Below are 19,118 nucleotides of genomic sequence, written 5' to 3' on the forward strand. Positions count from 1 at the left end.
CTCTGCACTCTTTCAATCTTAATTACATCTTTCCTGTAGGTTGGTGACCAAAACTGCACACAGTACTCCAAATTAGGCCTCACTGACATCTTATGCAATTTCAACATAACTTCCCAACTCCTGAACTCAGTACATTGTTTCATGAAGATCAGTGTGCCAAAAGCTTTCTTTGCAACCGTATCTACCTGTGATACCACTTTGACAGAATTACATAAGACCTACCCTGACTGGTCCTCCCAAAATGCAATACATCATACTTGTCTGCATTAAATTCCATCTGCCATTTTTTTTTTAGCCCAGTTTTTCCATCTGCTCCAGATCCTGCTGCAAGTTTTGATAGTCTTTCTCACTATCTACTTCATTCCCGATCTTGGTGTCATCCTCAAATCTGATGATTCAATTTACCACATTATCATGCAGGTATAGATGACAAACAGCACTGATCCCTATAGTATACCACAGGCTCCAGCCAGTGAGACAAACTTCTCTTTGGCTTCTTCTGCAAAATCAATGTCGAATCCAATTTACAAAATGCTTGTAAAAAGAAAAAATGTGTTATGGAAGAAATTTTAAAAACATAGAACAAAGGAAGCTGAAATTAAATACAAGATAGATAAAAGTAAATTAACAAATATTATGAGATCTAGTAAAAGAAGTTATTATAGTAAATTATCTGAGAATAATAGAAAAAATATTAAAAATACTTGGAGATTTTAAAATGAAATTATTAAAAAGGATAAAAGAAAAACAATTTACCCATATTACTTTAATTCAAACAATAATATGGTAATAAAGGATACTAATTTGGTTGCAGATAGGTTTAATGATTTCTTTGTTAATGTGGGAACTAAATTAGCTAAATCAATTACTGAACCCAGCAATAAAGATGGAGCAAATAGCAATATTATCAATATAAACACTTACACTATGTTTATTAGAGCAACTGAGGAAAAAGAAATAATTGATACAGTATATAAATCAAAGAATAAGAAATCAACAGATTGGAATGGATATGATACGTATTTAATTCAAAACATCATTGACTGTGTTGTGAAACCAGTGACTCATATTTGTAATCAGTCTTTGATTGCTGGAAAATTTCCCAATAAAATGAAGATTTTACTACAAAGCTGGAGATAAACATGTATTTTCAAATTATAGACCAGTTTCTTTGCTCCCACAGTTTTCCAAAATATTGGAAAAAGTATTTGTAAGAAGGTTAAGTGATTTCATAACAAAACATAATATAATCTGTGAACAGCAATATGGTTTCAGAAAAAAACAGAACCACTACAATAGCATTAATAGATTTTGTAGAAGAAATATCAAACGTTATAGAAAGAAACAAATACACAGTGGGAATATTCCTTGATCTTAAAAAAGCATTTGACACCATTGACCATAAATTATTATTAACAAAATTAGAAAGACATGGTATTAGAGGGGTGGCACATGACTGGTTAAGTAGTTATTTGGAAGACAGGTATCAGTATGTACATATAAACAACTCAAATTCAAAACTTTTGAGGGTAACTTGTGGGGTTCCACAAGGTTCAGTGCTTGGTCCATTGCTGTTCATTTTGTATATAAACAATATCTGTATGGTCTCTCAGACATTAAAATGTATATTATTTGCTGATGATATAACTATATTTTGTAGTGGGGAACATCTGAAACAACTTTTGGATACAGTGGAGAAAGAACTAAAAATTATAAAGAAATGGTTTGATACTAACAAATTATCACTGAATCTAAGTAAAACTAAATTCATAATATTTGGAAACCATGTACCAAACTCATATAGTAAACTTAGAATAAATGATGTTGAAATTGATAAGGCATCTGAAACAAAATTTTTAGGAGTGGTAATAGATAATAAACTAAGCTGGAAACCACATATAAATCATGTCAAAGCAAAAATGTCAAAATCTATGAGAATACTGTACAAAGCGCAAAATTTCTTAAATCAAGAATCTTTGTATACATTATACTGTTCACTTGTAGTCCCATACATGACTTACTGTGTGGAGGTATGGGGAAATACATAAGAAACAAATAAACTCATTTTTTCTATTCCAAAAAACAGTCATTCAAATTGTAAATAAGACAAGTTATTATGAGCCAACCAATCCACTATTTATTCAACTAAACACTTTAAAATTCAGAGATTTTGTAGATTATAAAATAATATAAATTATGTATAAAGTAAAAAAATGGACAGCTACCACAAAGTATCCAAAGGTTTTTTTAAAATGAGAGAAGGTTAACATGATTTGAGAGGAGCATGTATATTTCAAAAACAAAGGATAAGAACAAATGTGAAAATTCATTGTATTTCAGTCAGAGGGGTGAATCTATGGAACAGTTATAGTGAGAATCTAAAAACATGCACCACACTTAAGTTTAAAAAATTATTTTAAAATAATTTCATCTTCAGAAAGATAAAAAGAATGGAGGATTAGCTTTACCAAATTTTAGATTTTATTATTGGGCAGTTAATATAAGAAATCTTACATTCTGGTTATATTTCATAAATCGTGAGGATTCCCCGATGTGGGTTTCTTTAGAAGCTAACTCTGTTAATAAATGTTCTATTATTTCTCTTCTTGGATCCTCACTCCCCATGGCTCTGAGTAAGTTAACTGGTAATCTGGTAGTTAAACACACTATGAGAATTTGGATATAATTCCGAAAATACTTTGGCTTATTGAGATTTTCTCTTTCGAGTCCCATTTTCTCTAATTATTTTTTTAAACCCTCTATGATTGATGTGACTTTTAAAGAATGGGATAGATTAGGTATTAAATGTTTTCAGGACTTGTTTGTAGAGGGAAGTCTCTTTTCGTTTGAACAACTGTCAACTAAATATAGTTTACCAAAAGCTCATTTTTTTCAATACCTACGAATAAGAGATTGTTTACAGTCTCAAATAAGTACATTTCCTAAAAGTCCTGATAAGAATCTACTAGATGTAATTTTTAATTTGAAACTTTTTTATAATAGATTTATATCTAATATTTATAATATGCTGCTGGGAATGAGAAGTGTTCATTTAGAAAAATTAAAGATCTTTGGGAACAATATTTATAGACTTCAATTTCTGAGGAAACTTGGAATCAAATTTTGAAATTGGTTAACACTTCATCGTTATGTGCCTGCCACTCTCTCCTATAATTTAAAGTGGTCCATAGGGCCCATATGACCAAGGATAAGTTGTCTCGTTTTTATTTAGATATTTATCACAATACAGAGATATGTAATAATGGAAAAGCTTCACTCATTCATATGTTTTGGATATGTCCGAGTCTTGGAAAATATTGGAAAGAAGTATTTCAAACTTTCTCGATACTTTTTAAAGTAAACTTTAAGCCTAATCCTTTGACCGCTTTATTTGGTATTGTTGGAGGGAAGGATATTATTTTGGAGTCATCTGACTTGCACATTGGCTTTTATTTCTCTTATGGCCAGAAGGACGCTCTTGCTTAAATAGAAAGATGCGGCCCCTCCTATTCACGCTCAATGGTTACGTTATGTGATGTCATGTTTAAATTTAGAGAAGATTCGATGTTCAATCTCTGAATCTAGTCAAGACTTTCAAACATTGTGGGGACCTTTTCTGGAATTATTTTCAAAACCTTTGATTTGTTGTTAAAGCACAGATGATGACTAATATTTCTTTTCCTTTTTTTCTTTACTAATCAGCTTCGGTCTTGGCAGTGGGTTAGATTTTTTCAATGTAATAAAATTATTATATTTCAATGTTATGAATTAATTAACCTGTATGAATATAGGGTAAGGAGTCTTTATATGCAATTTAGTATAATGTATTGATCTATGTATATATATTTTTTTCCCTGTACTCTGTTTTCTTATAAGTAAATTAATAAAAGTATTGGAAAAAGAAAAAAATAATTTAATGAACAAATACAAAATACATGATTTAAAATGAATGGGAGTAATGTAAATAAATGATACTTGGAATGGGATTTTGTGTTAAAAGATTATGAAATTTTTTGTTTTGATATGATGATTGACACCAAATATGTTGTATAAGTAAGAGGGGAAGGCGTAATAAGCTGTAGCTTCAGCCTACACTCTTTCGGTCTGTTTTAAAGAATATCCGTGTTTTTTTGTTGTAATTTTGCCATTATTATATTAAAATAAAAAATAAAATAAAAAAATACTACCTCATCTGCAATGTGCAGTGAGACTCGTAGCAAGAAGAGGCTGACAATGGGTCAACAGGATGAGCTGCAACATAAAGGGTGGATAAACCCAAGAAAAGGTGAATACAGGACCAAATGTGTTATATGTGAATCTGCACAGTATATGGAATAAGGCCAATGATCTTGTAGCACAGTTACAGATTGGCAAGTAGGATGTTGGCATCACTGAATCATGGCTGAAAGATTATAGCTGGGAGCTTGATGTCCAAGGACACACATTGTATCAAAAGGATAGGCAGGAAACACAGTGGGTGGCATGGCTTTGTTGGTAAAAAAAAGGATGAAGTTAAATCATTAGAAAGAGGTAACATGGGGTCAGAAAGTGTTGAATCTTTGTGGATAGAGTTAATGAACTGCAAGGTTAAAAAGACCCTGATGGAGTTGTATACAGATCCTCAACCAGTAGTAAGGATGTGGTCTACAAGTTACATGTAGAAAATGCATGCCAAAAGGGCAATAGTCATGGGGGGTTTCAATATGCAGGTAGAGTGGGGAAAATCAGGTTGGTGTGGGATTCCAAGAGGGGGATAGCTTTTTAGAACAGCTCATGGTTGAGCCCACAAAGGGATCAGCTATTCTGGATTGGGTGTTGTGCAATGAACTGGAATTGATTAGAGAGCTTACAGTAAAAGAGCCTCTAGGTGTAAGTGATCATAATATGTTTGAAATTTGAAAAGGAGAAGCTAAAGTTGGATGTTTCAGTATTCCAGTGGAGTAAAGGAAATTATAGAGGCATGAGAGAGGAGTTGGCCAGAATTGATTGGAAGAGAACAGCAGGGATGGCAGCAGAGCAGCAATGGCTGGAACTTCTGGAATCAATTTAGAAGCCACAGATTATGTACATCTCAAAGTGGAAAAAGTATTCTAAAGGCAAGATGACACAACCGTGGCTCACAAGAGCAGTCAAAGCCAACATAAAAGCAAGAGAGAGGGCTAAACAATAGAGCAAAATTTAGTGGGAAATTAGGGGATTGGGAAGTTTTAAAATACCATCAGAAGACAACTAGCAAAGTAATTAAGAAGGTAAAGGTGAAATACAGCAGTAAGCTAGACAGTAATATTAAAGAGGAAGAGGATACCAAAAGTTTCTTCAGATACATAAAGTGTAAAAGGGGGGCAAGAGTAGATATTGTTCCACTGGAAAACGTACATCCTGGAACTCTAAAATAATCCTCTAAAAGATTTATCTCCCAAGCACTCACTATGAACGTTTCACCTGAAAATCATTCTACTCTTGCCTATTTCACAGGGTAAATCTGTTCTTTAAATTCTGCAATTTACTAATTTGTAATTATGTCCTTGTCATAGTGTCAAACAGAATTCAGTCAAAGTTTCGGAGAACTCTTCAGTGGAGAAAAAAGAACATAAAGTGCCCGTTCCTGTGGTGTCATTTTCCAGTTCTGAAAGCCTATCTGCTGAAATAGGGTTAGTAGAAAGATCATTTGAAATATTGCTAGAATGCAAAATTATTTGCCTACTGGTGAAATTGATCATCTTTTTCTGTACTGAAGCCATAATATTCAGAATTCTATAATTTGCATGTCTGGTGAATCAGCCATTTATTGTTGCTCTAGTACTGACTCTGGAAAGTGTCACCATATGCTTCCATCCAGTATGATAAACAACTGTTCACTTCTACTCTGTTTTCTGGCACATGGCCTTTCTGCTGTCCATGTTAATAAGTGGAAAGGTGCGTTGGTGAGTTTGCAGATGAAGCAAAGATTGGTGGTGTTTTTCTTTTTATAGTGTAGCAGATTGTTGCAGCTTACAATGAGACATCGGCAGAATGCAGAGCTGTGCTGAGAAGTTGCAGATAGACTTCAATTCAGAAAAGTGTGAAGATAAACTTGTAGGCAGAGTACAAGTTTAATGGCATGTTTCTCAGCAATGTGGTGGATCCTGTGGTCCAAGTCTAGAGATCTCAAATTTGTTTGAGCAAGTTGAGAGGGTGGTTAGGAGGGTGTCTGGTGTGTTGGCCTTCATTGGACAGGGGATTGAGTTCAAGAGCAATGAGGTAATGTTGCAGCTCCAGAACACTGTATTTGGAGTATTGTGTTCAGCTCTGGGCACTTTATGATAGCAGCATGCAACCTATCCTTAAGCTTGGTTTTTTCAAACTTTTGTGTCATCTGCCCAATGGAAAGGGAGAAAGAGATAGTGACCAGGTGTGAGGGTCATTGATTCCTTTGGCTACCTTCCTGGGGGAAAGGGAAGGGTATATTGAGTCAATGGAGAGGGATGCTGTTTTTCCATGCTGGACAAAGCTCTGCAATTTCTTAAAGACTTTGGTACAGCAGTTGCCATACCAAGCTGTAATGTACCTGAATAGGAATCTTTCTATTGTGTATCTGCGAAAATCAGAGTGGGTCAATGGGCCCACTTTTTATCAGTTTTTCTTAGCCTTCTGAGGAAGTAGAAGTGCTGTTGTATTTCCAGCTTCCACATACACCGTCTCATCAGCATTTCTCTTATCAGCCTTCTGTTGCCTTGAAAAGGAAGCCAATGTTAAAAATAATCTTAAGATTCCTGAGTCCTGAGTATTTGATAAACTCTTGATTTACTATCTGTGGGTTTAATTTCCTTGACACAAATAGTTAAATGGAAAAATTAAAATTCTAAGTACCAGTACATCTGTGGAAAACTCATACATAAGAACTTTGGTTTGTTTAGTTCTGTACTGTATCAAGAACTTTTCTTCACCGGCGAAGGACAGCTTAGATTGATGAACATGGGCCAATAAGCTGGCCTGTGGTATAGTGGCATTCACACTGGACTTGGAGGCAAGTGGTCCCGGGTTCGAATCCGGCTGGCTCGTGCATGCTTTCCATCTGTGCTGGGTTGTGCGTCGAGCTAGCAACTCAGCCTCATAAGAAAACAGACAAAAAATGCTAAAAAAAAACGGCAAGGTTACAATCCAATGCGCCACAAGGTGCGGAAAGGAACAACAATATGGACCAATGCAATTATCAAAATCAAGACTTTTCTTTGAAACAAGTAGGCTAAGCCTATCTGACAAGATATAATGAAGAAAATATTATAAAGATTGTACATTCAGTCATTAATATTTGACAAGGACATGGCCTAGGCAGCCAATGAAGAACTGAGCATTCAGGTTATACCATGTCTACAGCAGTCAGAAGTATAATGGGTAGTGTCAGTGAATATTGGTGCCAGAATATTGTAGACAGCTTCTGCAGTAAGAGGAGGAGGAAGTATCATTGTCATTAGCTGAACTGATGAGACTATATTTGGTCCAAATCGATGATCTAAAGAACTGTTGTACACAACATCTATCGGCTATATTGGGGGAATGTGAGTTAAGTAATTTAAGTGATTAGTAATAATGCTAAGTGCACTGATAGTAATTGCACAAAGTACCTTGTTAAAGAATGGTATCATTTGTCTTCCATATATAGCAAAGTTGAACTTCTGTAAGGCAAAGAGAGGTTGTCAAGATACCATCTCTCACAGTAGCAATGGTTCAAACAGTTTGCTGCCATCCTGTCAAATTTTGTTAAAGCAATAATGACAAGATTTCATATTTGGTGTCTTTTGCTCATTTTAATATACAGTCTCCACTTTTTTATTCATCATTCATATCAATTCCAGTAGAAATTCCCAGATATAATGGCTGTTGGTGAGGAACTAATGAATGGCTGTCACATTCCCAAACACCTCTACTCCAGATCCATTCAAATTGGACAGAAAATTCTGTCTCCTTCTGTTGACTGAAGTCTTGAATGTTATGTTGTAAACAATCAAATTTGATGCACCTAGAACCTTGTCTCATCCAATGTATTCTCCTGTTTACTTTGCTTCAAGGCATCAGCAACCAAAGTACTTTCTGAATGTTTCCATATTAAATGCTGTTTGTTCAAGTGAGAAATGAAGGATTTGGATGAAAGAATTCCAAGCTTTTTCTTGGTGCAAGCTATCTACAGTCTGACATTTCTGAGAACCACTTTGGTCCAATGCAGATGTCATAGTGGCAAGTTAAAACTGGAGATTCAACAAATTTTTACATTCAGATAAAAATTAGATTTCTGAATCATAGTTTCTTCTTTCAGTGCACTGAAACTACTCTACCTTCAGAATGGTGGAAATGATCCTGCTATACTTGCCCAGATGAATGGCCTTCAGGCAGAGGCTCAACTTCTGGAGAAGTCCATTCGACAACCAAAAGAGAGAAAGAAAAGTCTGTAAAATTTGTCAAATTTTTAGAATCCAACTGTTTTTGGAATATTGAATGTTGCAGTTGAAATGATGTTTGTCCTGCCTAACAGGATCTATTATGTTCTTGAATACAGAACATGAGTCACCTCATAAGTCACTGGATGCTGAGCTCCTGGCTGTGGAACTTGAGAACCAGCTCCTGGAAGATGAAATACTGAAACTTAAATTTCAAAGAGAAAGGAGGAAGCCTGTTGATGGTAGGTCCTTGGCTGTCAGAAATGGGGCTCACCCATGCTACATGAGTAATTTAACATAATGTACTTGAGTAACTATGGAGATCATCCTACTATTTAGAGGATTTCTGAGCTAAGTAAGCAATTATTGATAAAATACTTAGTAAATTTGCAATTTTCATTAAACTAAGATGAGCTTGATATAGCACTGAGGAAGAAGTTTTTAAGTTTTGAAAAAGTACAGAGAAAAATTATAAAGATGTTGCTGGGACTTGAGCGCCTGAGTTATAGGGAAAGGTTAAATATGTTCGGACTTTTAAAAAATTTTGTTTTATTTTTACTTAGTGTTACAGCTTGGTAGCTGGCTCTTCCGGCCAAATGAGCCTGAGCTGCCAAATTACACAATGTGACTAATTAACTTTCAAACCCATATGCCTTTGGAATATGGGAGGAAACATAAGCACCTGGAGGAAACCCATGTGGTTGTGGGAAGAACATACAAACTCTTTACAGACATTGGTGGGAATTGAACCCAGGTCACGGACACTGAAACAGCGAACTGTTGTGCTACCATGCCACCCCCACCTTTTTTCCTTGGAGCAGAGAAGAACGGGGAAAGAATTGACAGAGGTATTTAAAATTATGAGGGGATAGACGGGGGTAAATGCAAACAGGCTTTTTCCTGCCAAGGTTGGGTGAGGTTAGAACCAGAGGTCATAGGTTAAGGTGAAAGATGATATATTTTAGGGGAACCCGAAGGGGAACTTCACTCAGGGTGGAGCAAATGTGGAATGAGCTGCCGGTGGAGGTGTTGGATGTGGATTCATTTGCAACATTTAAGAGAGATTTGGATAAGTACATGGATGGAAGGCTATGGAGGCTGACGGGGCTAGGCAGAGTGACAGTTCAGCAAGGACTAGATGAGCCAAAGGCCCTGTTTCTGTGCTGGGGTGCTCTATGACTCTAAATTCTCTCTCCTATAATTATGAAATTAACATCTTCCTGGCTGCAAGGCTCATACTGGAATAACTTGGTGAATTCAGAGTAGTCAGGGTGATGAAGGTTAAAGGACTGTTCGACAACAAGGACAAGGGAGATAGCTCCTGAATCTGACCATACGATCAACCTTGTAATTTACATTTATTGACGCATTACTTTTGAGTGGTAAAGTAGCTTTGTTACGCCACCATTTATTAAGAAAAAACAGAAGATAAAATTAATATCTGAATTTATTAGTATCTATGGTCAGACCTGGAAAACTATAGAATTCCTAAATGCAACAGGAGAAACTATTCCTGAACTTTATTTAGAACTAGGTTGTAACACAAACGGAGAGGTTGTAGTGGGAATAGGAAAGGATGTCCAACAGGTTCCATACTGTCAAGGTTAACTAGAGAACAATTTTCCTAACTTCCTTCTAACTGATTCTCTGTAGAGGAGACTGCACCTTGACAAGAATTATAATATATATGCATGAACTGTTGTTTCACCTGAAACAAATGGGATTTTTAAAAAAAGACTCCATGTGGTTGTGTTAAAGTCACATCAGTGAAAGCTGTCATGCTGAAGGATGAATAAACGTGAACCAAAAGAAGAAAAATAAATGCAAGATGTGTTTTTAATTATGGAGAACAGAATAAATAGCAAAGCAGAGATCTATTGCTGTTCCTCTGAGGGTATAAATTGTATAAATGTTAGTTGAAGAAATGTCAAAGTATTTTTGAATGGCCAGCATTCTTTGTCAAAAGAATTTTAATTATGATGATGTCAAAATACCAGAATGAGCTATACTCAATTTAAAATGTGTTTTAAGTAAATTTATGTATGTATATCTATTCAATTACTTTTAATGAAATTTGCTCTATATACTGTAAGCATCTCAATAGATTTTTGAATAACAATTTTACATTATTGAAATATAGTTGCATCTGTGTCCTTCAAAGAACAGATTCCTTCCAGTTAAGCTCAGTTGTGATGTAACAAAGCTAGACCATTAATTGATTGGTCTACCTCTTCTTTGATGTGGATGCCATTGTTTCTTCTTGCTAATTTATGCATGTGCTGTGCCTTAAATTGTAGCTAATTAAAACATTTTAAAGCTGCTGTATTTTTCAGTCCTAAAGCATGAAAATACATCGACTTTGAGGAAATAAGAAATATATCCGTCCTAACATTTCTGTTAGTGAAGTTTGTTGAAATCCTATCTCTTGTTAATTGTATTTTTTTACAAATATTAAATAAAATATTTCGGAATAGAAAAAGTTGTTTGTTGTTAATAACTTAATATTCAGTATTTTTGAAAATAAAAACTAAGGAACATGTATTGAGAAAGGGTTGATCTTTTTATAAACATAGTTCTCACTACAGAACCATGCAACCATTTCCATAATCACATTTATTTAAAACTACTTCTTCACTCACTAAGCATGAATGACATATTGTTTGATGTCATCTTGGTTTGAGATTTTCAATCTCTGGATTAGAGAAGCTATCATATTCAAGCCAGCATACAGAGATTTATATAATCATTTAATTTCAAAGTTCAAAAAAATATTATCAAAGTACATGTCTGTCACCAGAGACAACCCTGAGATTAATTTTCTTTTGGGCATACTCAGTAAATCCATAACCATAATGGAGTCAATGGAAAAACTATAGCAACATGGTATACAACCAGTGTGCAAAAGACAACAGACGGTGGAAACACAAAAATAAATAATAATAAATAAGCAATGAATATCGAGAGCATGTGACGAAGAGTCTTTGAAAGTGAGACCATAGGTTGTGGGAACATTTCAGTGAAGTTATCCCCTTTGGTTCAAGAGCCAATGGTTAAGGGGTAAAAACTGTTCTTGACCCTGGTGGTATGAGTCCTGAGGCTCCTGTACCACCTTTGTGATGGCAGCAGTGAGAAGTGAGCATGACCTGGGAAGTGAGGGTCGCTAATGATGGATGCTGTTTTCCTGCAACAATGGTCCATGTAGATGTGCTCAGTGATGGGGAGGGCATTTTGTGCTAGACTGGGCTGTATCACCTACCTTTTGTAGGATTTTCGGTTCAAGAGCATTGGTGTTTTCATACCAGGCTGTGATGCAGCCAGTCAGTATACTGTCCACCACACATCTATAGAAGCTTGTCAAAGTTTTAGATGTCATGCTGAATCTTCGCAAACTCTGAAGGAAGTAGAGGTGCTGCCGTGTTTTCTCCGTATTTGTACTTAGGAGATGGGCCCAGGACAGGTCCTCTGCAATGCTAACACAGAGGAATTTAAAGTGGTTGACACTCTCCACCTCTGATCCCCCCGTTCCTCAAGGGCCTCTGGTTTCCTCCTCCTGAAGTCAGTAATGAGCTCCTTGGTCTTGCTGACATTGGGTAAGAGGTTGTTGTTTGGGCACCACTCAGGCAGATTTTCAATCACCCTCCTCCATGCTGATTTGTCATCAGCTTTGATTCAGCCTACGATAGTAGTGTCATCAGCAAACTTGAATATAGCATTGGAACTGTACTTGGCCACGCAGTCATTAGTGTAAAGTGAGTAGAGCAGGGGGCTAAGCAGGTATCCTTGTGGTGCACCTGTGCTGATGGAGATTGTGGAGGGGATGTTGTCACTAATCTGAGCTGACTGGGGTCTGCAGGCGAGGAAATTGAGGATCCAATTGCACAAGGAGATATTGAGGCCAAGGTCTTGAAGCAAATTGATTAGATTTGAGGGGATGGCAGTATTGAATGCTGAGCTGTAGTCGATAAAGAGGATGCTGATGATTTCTTTGCTGACCAGATGTTCCAGGGTTGATTGAAGAGCCAATGAGATGGTATCTGCTGTTGTCCTGTTGTGCCAGTAGGCAAATTGGAGCAGATCCAAGTCACTTCTCAGGTAGGAATTAATATCTTGCATCAACCTCTCAAAGCACCTCATCACTGTAGTGCTACTGGATGATGGTCATTGAGGCAGATTGCCCGACTCTTCTTAGGCACCGATGTTATTGAAGTCTTCTTGAAGCAGGTGGACACCTCAGACTGCCAAAGCGAGAAGTTAAAGTTATCATTGAACACACCAGCCAGTTGATCTGCACAGGTCTTTAGTACTTGGCTAGGAATCCCATCTGGGCCGGATGCTTTCCATAAGTTCACCATCCTGAAGGATGCTCGCACTTTGGCCTCAGAGACTGAAATCGCGGAATCACTGGGGGCTGTGGGAGGCTCATGTTGGTTCCTCCATGTTTTGACAGTCAAAGTGAGCATAATGGACATTTAGGTAATCTGGAAGTGAAGCCCGGTTGTTGCCAATGCCGCTTGGTTTTACTTTATTACGAGGTGATAGCCTTCAAGCCCTGCCACAACTGTTGAGCATCTTTCATTCATTCAAATTTAGTCCGGAATTGCCACTTCACCCTTTAGATGGCTTTCCGGAGATCATACGTGGACCTCTTGTAACTGTCTTGGTCACCAGACTTGAATGCCTATGGTTTCAGACTGGTGAAGAACTTCGGCACAAAACATCAACTGTTTACTCTCTTCCATTGATGCTGCCTGACCTGGTGAGTTCCTCCAGCATTTTGTGTGTGTTGCTTATTATCATTGACATGTGTTGTGAAATTTGTTGTTTTGCAGCAGCAATACATAAAAGCTATAACTTACAATAAGAAATATACAATCAGTGGCCACTTTATTAAGCACCTTCTCTACCTAATAAAGTGGCCACTGATTGTATATTTGTGATCTTCGGCTGCTGCTGCCCATTCACTGCAAGCTTTGATGTGTTGTGCATTCACAGATGCTCTTCTGAATATCACTGTTGTAACGTGTGGTTATTTGAGTTATTGTCATCTTCCTGACTGCTTGAACCAGTCTGGCCATTCTCCTCTGACCTCTCTTATTAGCAAGGCATTTTCACCCACAGTACCAGTGACCCAGGTTCAATTCCCGTTACTGCCCGTAAGGAGTTTGTACATTCTCCCCGTGACTGTTAGGTTTCCTTCAGGTACTCCAGTTTCCTTCCACAGTCCATAGATGTTGGTAAGTTTATCGGTCTTTGTAAATTGTCCCATGTTTAGGCTAGGACTACATTAGGGGCTGCTGGGCAGCACAGCTCAAAGGGCTGAAAGGGCATACTCCACACTACGTTTCAATAAATAAATTAATCCCACTCACTGGATGATTTTCGTTTCTCGCACCATTCTCTGTAAACTCTCGAGACAGTTGTACATGAAAATCCCAGGAGATCAGTAGTTTTTGAGATACCCGATCCACCCCATCTGGCACCAACAGACATTCATGGGTAAAGTCACTTAGACCATTTTTCTTCCCCATTCCAGTGTTTGGGCTGAACAACAACTGAAACTTTTGATCAATTCTGCATGACTTTATGCATTGAGTTGCTGGCACGTGATTGGCTGATTAGATATTTGCATTGACGAACAGGTACAAGATCGTACCTAATGAAGAGGCCACTGAGTGTGTACATATATATATGTTTGTATAAATCATAGTCCTTTTATGTGATTTGATGCTGATATTTAACTGTCATTTAACTTCTTAATAGACATTATTTTAAATTATCTTTAAATGTAATGTCATTTACAAAATCATTTTGTGGAAAATGGGCTGGAATTATCTAAGTGTGACTCATCTGAAGTTAGTTGCTTGCTAAGACAGTGAATTTATCACCAGTTGCTATAGATCATTGTTGTCCCAAACTGCAGGACCTTATGGATGTCAAGAGATGTGTGATTCCTGTGTATTGTGCCTCCAGCCATTGTTAGCAATTAGTCTTCCACATTTAGTGCAGGAAGGTATTCTTCTGTTCTGATGATCCCAAGTTACTCAACAGTGCTTGTGGCAGGAAAAGTAGTTGTACACCTCTAGATATATATTGGCTTAGCAGCTCATACTGCTTCCTAAGTTTGCTTGGCATTCCACAACCGAGATGTAACAGCTTGCTCCAATTCATAACTCGCCTTAGTCAAAGGTCATGCTCCAAGAGTTGTCCATGTATGAGCACTTGTCCTTCCATGATAATCATGCTTCAAAACTCTAGCAGCTCATGCACTGCAGAAGCATCTTCCCATGAGGTAGACAGTCTTTGATCATCTTGTTTCAAGTTATTTGTGATAATTATGATCAATGTTTCTTGTGGCAATGCATTTCTATGTGCTAATAATCCAGAATTTGTTGACACAAGGTATAATGTAAAACTTAAGTACAGAAATTCATGGCTTTACCGGTGGCTTTTTAACATCATCAGGATTACTACTGGGTATAATCTTCTATGTGCCTACCACAGGAGGTCAAATCTTAAATTATTCTTCTAATATTAAATGACCATTTAAAAGGAATGTTGGTTGAAGCACCAAAGAATTGGAAGCCAACAATCAGGCATAGTTCATTCATTATTGGTGTGAGGGTACAATTATAAAACTACTTCACAGAAAATGTGGCTATTTGGCCCACTAGACCTTTGGCAGTTCTTTAAAAGACACATACAATTAATTACTCTCTGCATGGTTATTCATTGTAGACAATTACATTTTACCTGTTTGCGTATATTTTTCTTTAGCTTTTGACAGTTAATATTTCCACCAGCTCTGCAGAAAGCATTACATTTTTATAGGCTTTTCAAATGTGGTGACGAGAGCAGAGATAAATCCAAAATCAGGATGTGTATACGTTGTAATACTTAACTGTAAAATGTGTCAATAATTTAATCGTAATTGATCTGAAACAAAATTTCTTAACGCCTCACACATTCCATTTCATCTGAATCCTGTATTGTGACAGCGTGCTTAATTTCTAAAAAATGTTTAAAGCTATATTCTTTCTGATTGATCAGTCAATGCATGACTTTCGTATTTTTGAGTTTCTTCAAAACATTTTGTATTGTTGGTATAGACAGAATTTATCAGAATCAAGTTTATTATCACAATCATATGTCATGAAATTTGTTGTTTTGTGGCAGCATTACAGTGTAACGCATAAAATTACTGTAAGTTGCAATAAGAGTATATAAAAAATAAAGAAATGGTACAGAAAGAGGGCAAAATAGTAAGGTAATGTTTATGGCTTCACAGACCATTCAGAAATCTGATGGCAGAGGGGGAGAATTTGTCTGCCCGCAGGATCCTTTATCTCCTCCCTGATGGTAGTAATAAGAAGAAGGCATGTCCTGAATGGTGAGGGTTGTTCATCTTCCTGAGGCATTTTCTTTTAAAGATGTCCTCAATGGTGAGGAAGATAGCATTAGGACAAGGACTGTTTGGATGGTAAACAGTTTCTTCACTCAGGCTGTGAGACTACTTGTCACCACCTAGGTCTCATCACTTATGAAGTTCCAGTAGTGTTATACTGTACTTTTTGACTATTGTTGCAAATGCACCTTATGCTAAGTGTAAGTTTTCTGGAATATATTTTATTACTTAATTTCTTTGTGGTAATATTACTTCATGTGTTGTGTGTGAGTTATAAGTACTGTGTTGAGTTTCTTGTCTGGAGAAACGTCGTTTAATTTGGCGATATACATGTGTATGATTGAATGACAGTAATCCTGAACTTGAACATAGTGGAGCTCACTGAGATTGCAACCTTCTGTAGCTTTTTCCAATTCTTTGCAGTTCCGACCCCATACCAGACAGTGATGCAACTGTCTAGAATTCTCTCCACCGTGCATCTGTTGAAATTTGCTCGAGTTTTTAGTGCCATATCCAATCTTCTCAAACTCCTACGAAGTAGCCACTAGTATGCCTTCCTTGTGATAGCATCAATGTGTTGGGGCCCAGGATAAATCCTTCGACATGTTGACACCCAAGAACATGAAGCCGCTCATCCTTTCCACTGCTGGTCCCTTGTGAGGACTGTTGTGTGTTCTGCCAATATTCCCTTCCTGAAGTCAACAATCATTGTAACGTTTATCATTGCAAGTAATTTATGTCTTTATCCACCATTAGACAAACAATTTTAAAATGCATTTATTCTCAATAATTTGCATTTTCTTTGTTGCATTGTTGTTGACTTGCTCTTTTTTCTCCACAGATGGCAGCATGTGCCTTAAAAAAACGAACTGGTGCTCATGGTATTAGTTTGGTGTTAAGGTTCATTATTCCATTAAAGGGAACAATCATCAAACCAGGCTTAAAGTTAACTGAAAAATGTTAATATTAATATTGGATATCCAAAGTGAAGAGATGCTTGTGGATATTATTTTCATTTTAATAAATACAAAGATACTAACAAATGGTCACATCTTTGTGTTTTACAGACTATAAATCCAACCGCTTGTAAAGCGATCCAATATTTGTATATGAGTAGGACTATAGAAATGCAAGTTGGCATTATAGAGAATTTGCTGACGGGAGTAAATACTATCTTGAACAGTGAAAGGTATCTTCTGATTTATTGCAGACCTGGAAAAGGAGATACAGGAGATGCAGCGTGAACACGTAAACAAAATGAGTGACCTGCAAGCAGAAATTGAGATGCTAAGAAGTGAAACACACAGAATGCGAAGAGGATTGAGGTCACCTCCTCATATGCCTCAGCCTCCACTTCCTCCACCACCTCCTCCTCCTCCTCCTCCCCCCCAACTAGGTCCAAACCAACATGCTTGGGTTCCACATATGGTAAGAACATTTCTTTCTTGTACCAGTTACAAAACTGATTGTTTTTACAGAAAAAGAATTAAGATTTCACCTTTTAAACTATTTCTGATAGGATTAGTTGGTGTGCTTGATATGAAAGGGTCACTATAGTTTAAGTAAATTTATTTAGGAATTGTTTAATGGGACTTGATTAAATATTCAATTTGGACTTGTTGAGAATAATCATATAAAAGCTGATTTTCATAAAGCATTTGTCATGAATTCCACATTGTTGCTGATTTGTTATTTCAACTTCATGGTAAAAAACTACGTAACTTATAAATATATGTAAAATTGTGTTCATGGTCTTGTGTCGCACAGCTGGCATATACTTTTCTTGAAATATATCTCCTGTAACACAAATCAATTTAAATTCACACAAAATGCTGGAGGAACTCGGCAGGCCAGGCAACATCTATGGTCAAGAGTACAGTCAATGTTTCAGGCCAAAACCCTTCAGCAGGAGGGTCTCAGCCTGAAATGTCAACTGTACTCTTTTCCATCGATGCTACCTGGCCTGCTGAGTTCCTTCAGCATTTTGTTTGTGTTGCTTGGATTTCCAGCATCTGCAGATTTTCTCTTGTTTGTGAATCAATTTAAATTCAGTCTGGAATGATTGGAGGGAAATTATCCTTTTTTGCTTCATGTTTTAAAAAAGTAGAATTAAAGTATATTAATGTATTGCCAAGATTAATATTATAGCTGTCCTTGTCATTTTTATCCTTTTCCACCATTTGACTAAGCTACGTTAGAGGGCATCCATTCTCTTATAGTTTGCATTTTCTTCTCTACGTTTTGGTGAACTTGGCATTTCTCTACTGCAATGGGACATGATATCATATACTGTATATTAAAAAATGACTTTATTACTCAAATTAGTAGCAAGTTTTCGGTTAAGGTTCCTGATGCAGTCAGGGGGCACATCAGCAAAGTAATTTGAAAAATAACTGGAAAAATGTTGATACTAGTATTGCAGATCCAAACTGAGTCTTTGCATCCTTCAGAATGAGTGTCTCATACTTTGAATTGTCTCAAAACATAATCATCCTGAGATATGCTGATTACCTATTTTAAAGGGCAACACAAGACCTCAGACGCCTCTGATTGTCAAGCATTTCCTGGATCCTACAGATGCTTTGGGGCCTGCCCCCTATGATCCAGTGTAAGTACTTGCAGATTATAAACAATTGAATCTATCTGTCAACTATGACTGGTTCTCTGCAAGTGCTTGATGCACAATTGTCCATTGAGCTATCATTTTCCAGTTTCTGATGATCATTTCCTCAAGAAATTCAGTTTTCACTTTTCTGATATGCTGTGGTTCTCACCAGATTCAGATTATAATTTTTTTCTGGTGAGTATTTAATATCTTTACTTTCCAATGCACTGAGCTATTTTAACAGCCAATTCTTCATTTGACAATAAAGGAAAACAAATATGATTTCAAATTAAGGCTTCCTGAAAGAGTTATTAGAGTTAATGGGGACATAGTGGGACCAGTGCATTTTGGCCCAATTAAGCGTCTGTCCCAATCAGCCAAAGTTTCATGGAAATAGTGAAAAAGGTATAAAAAAAAGACAAACTACCATTTAACTGAGTAACAAACCATGTATTTAACTGAAATACAAAATAAATTAGAACACCATCAAAAGTGCAGAGAAAATTTACAAGGATGTTGCTGGGTCTGGAGGATCTGATTTATAAGGAAAGATTGAATAAGTTAGGACTATATTCCTTAGAACATAGAAAAATGAGAGGATATTTGATAGAAGAATACAAAATTATGAGGGGTAAAGATAGGGTAAATGTGAGCAGGATTTTCCACTGAGGGGTGGGACTACAACCAGAGGTCAAGG

General features: G+C 36.7%; 1 protein-coding gene across 1 annotated transcript in view; it reads left to right on the forward strand.

Moving 5' to 3' along the window:
• Positions 1-19,118, forward strand: part of ccdc17 (coiled-coil domain containing 17) — a 97,253-nt gene that overhangs the window by 41,150 nt on the left and 36,985 nt on the right. The window contains exons 7-11 of the mRNA XM_063063453.1: positions 5,535-5,651; positions 8,294-8,421; positions 8,534-8,656; positions 17,027-17,244; positions 18,339-18,424. Coding sequence (XP_062919523.1) covers positions 5,535-5,651; positions 8,294-8,421; positions 8,534-8,656; positions 17,027-17,244; positions 18,339-18,424 — 672 coding nt within the window. The remainder of the gene's footprint in view (positions 1-5,534; positions 5,652-8,293; positions 8,422-8,533; positions 8,657-17,026; positions 17,245-18,338; positions 18,425-19,118) is intronic.

The sequence above is a fragment of the Mobula hypostoma genome, chromosome 12 (genome assembly GCF_963921235.1).
Source record: "Mobula hypostoma chromosome 12, sMobHyp1.1, whole genome shotgun sequence".
Classification (NCBI taxonomy): domain Eukaryota; kingdom Metazoa; phylum Chordata; class Chondrichthyes; order Myliobatiformes; family Myliobatidae; genus Mobula; species Mobula hypostoma.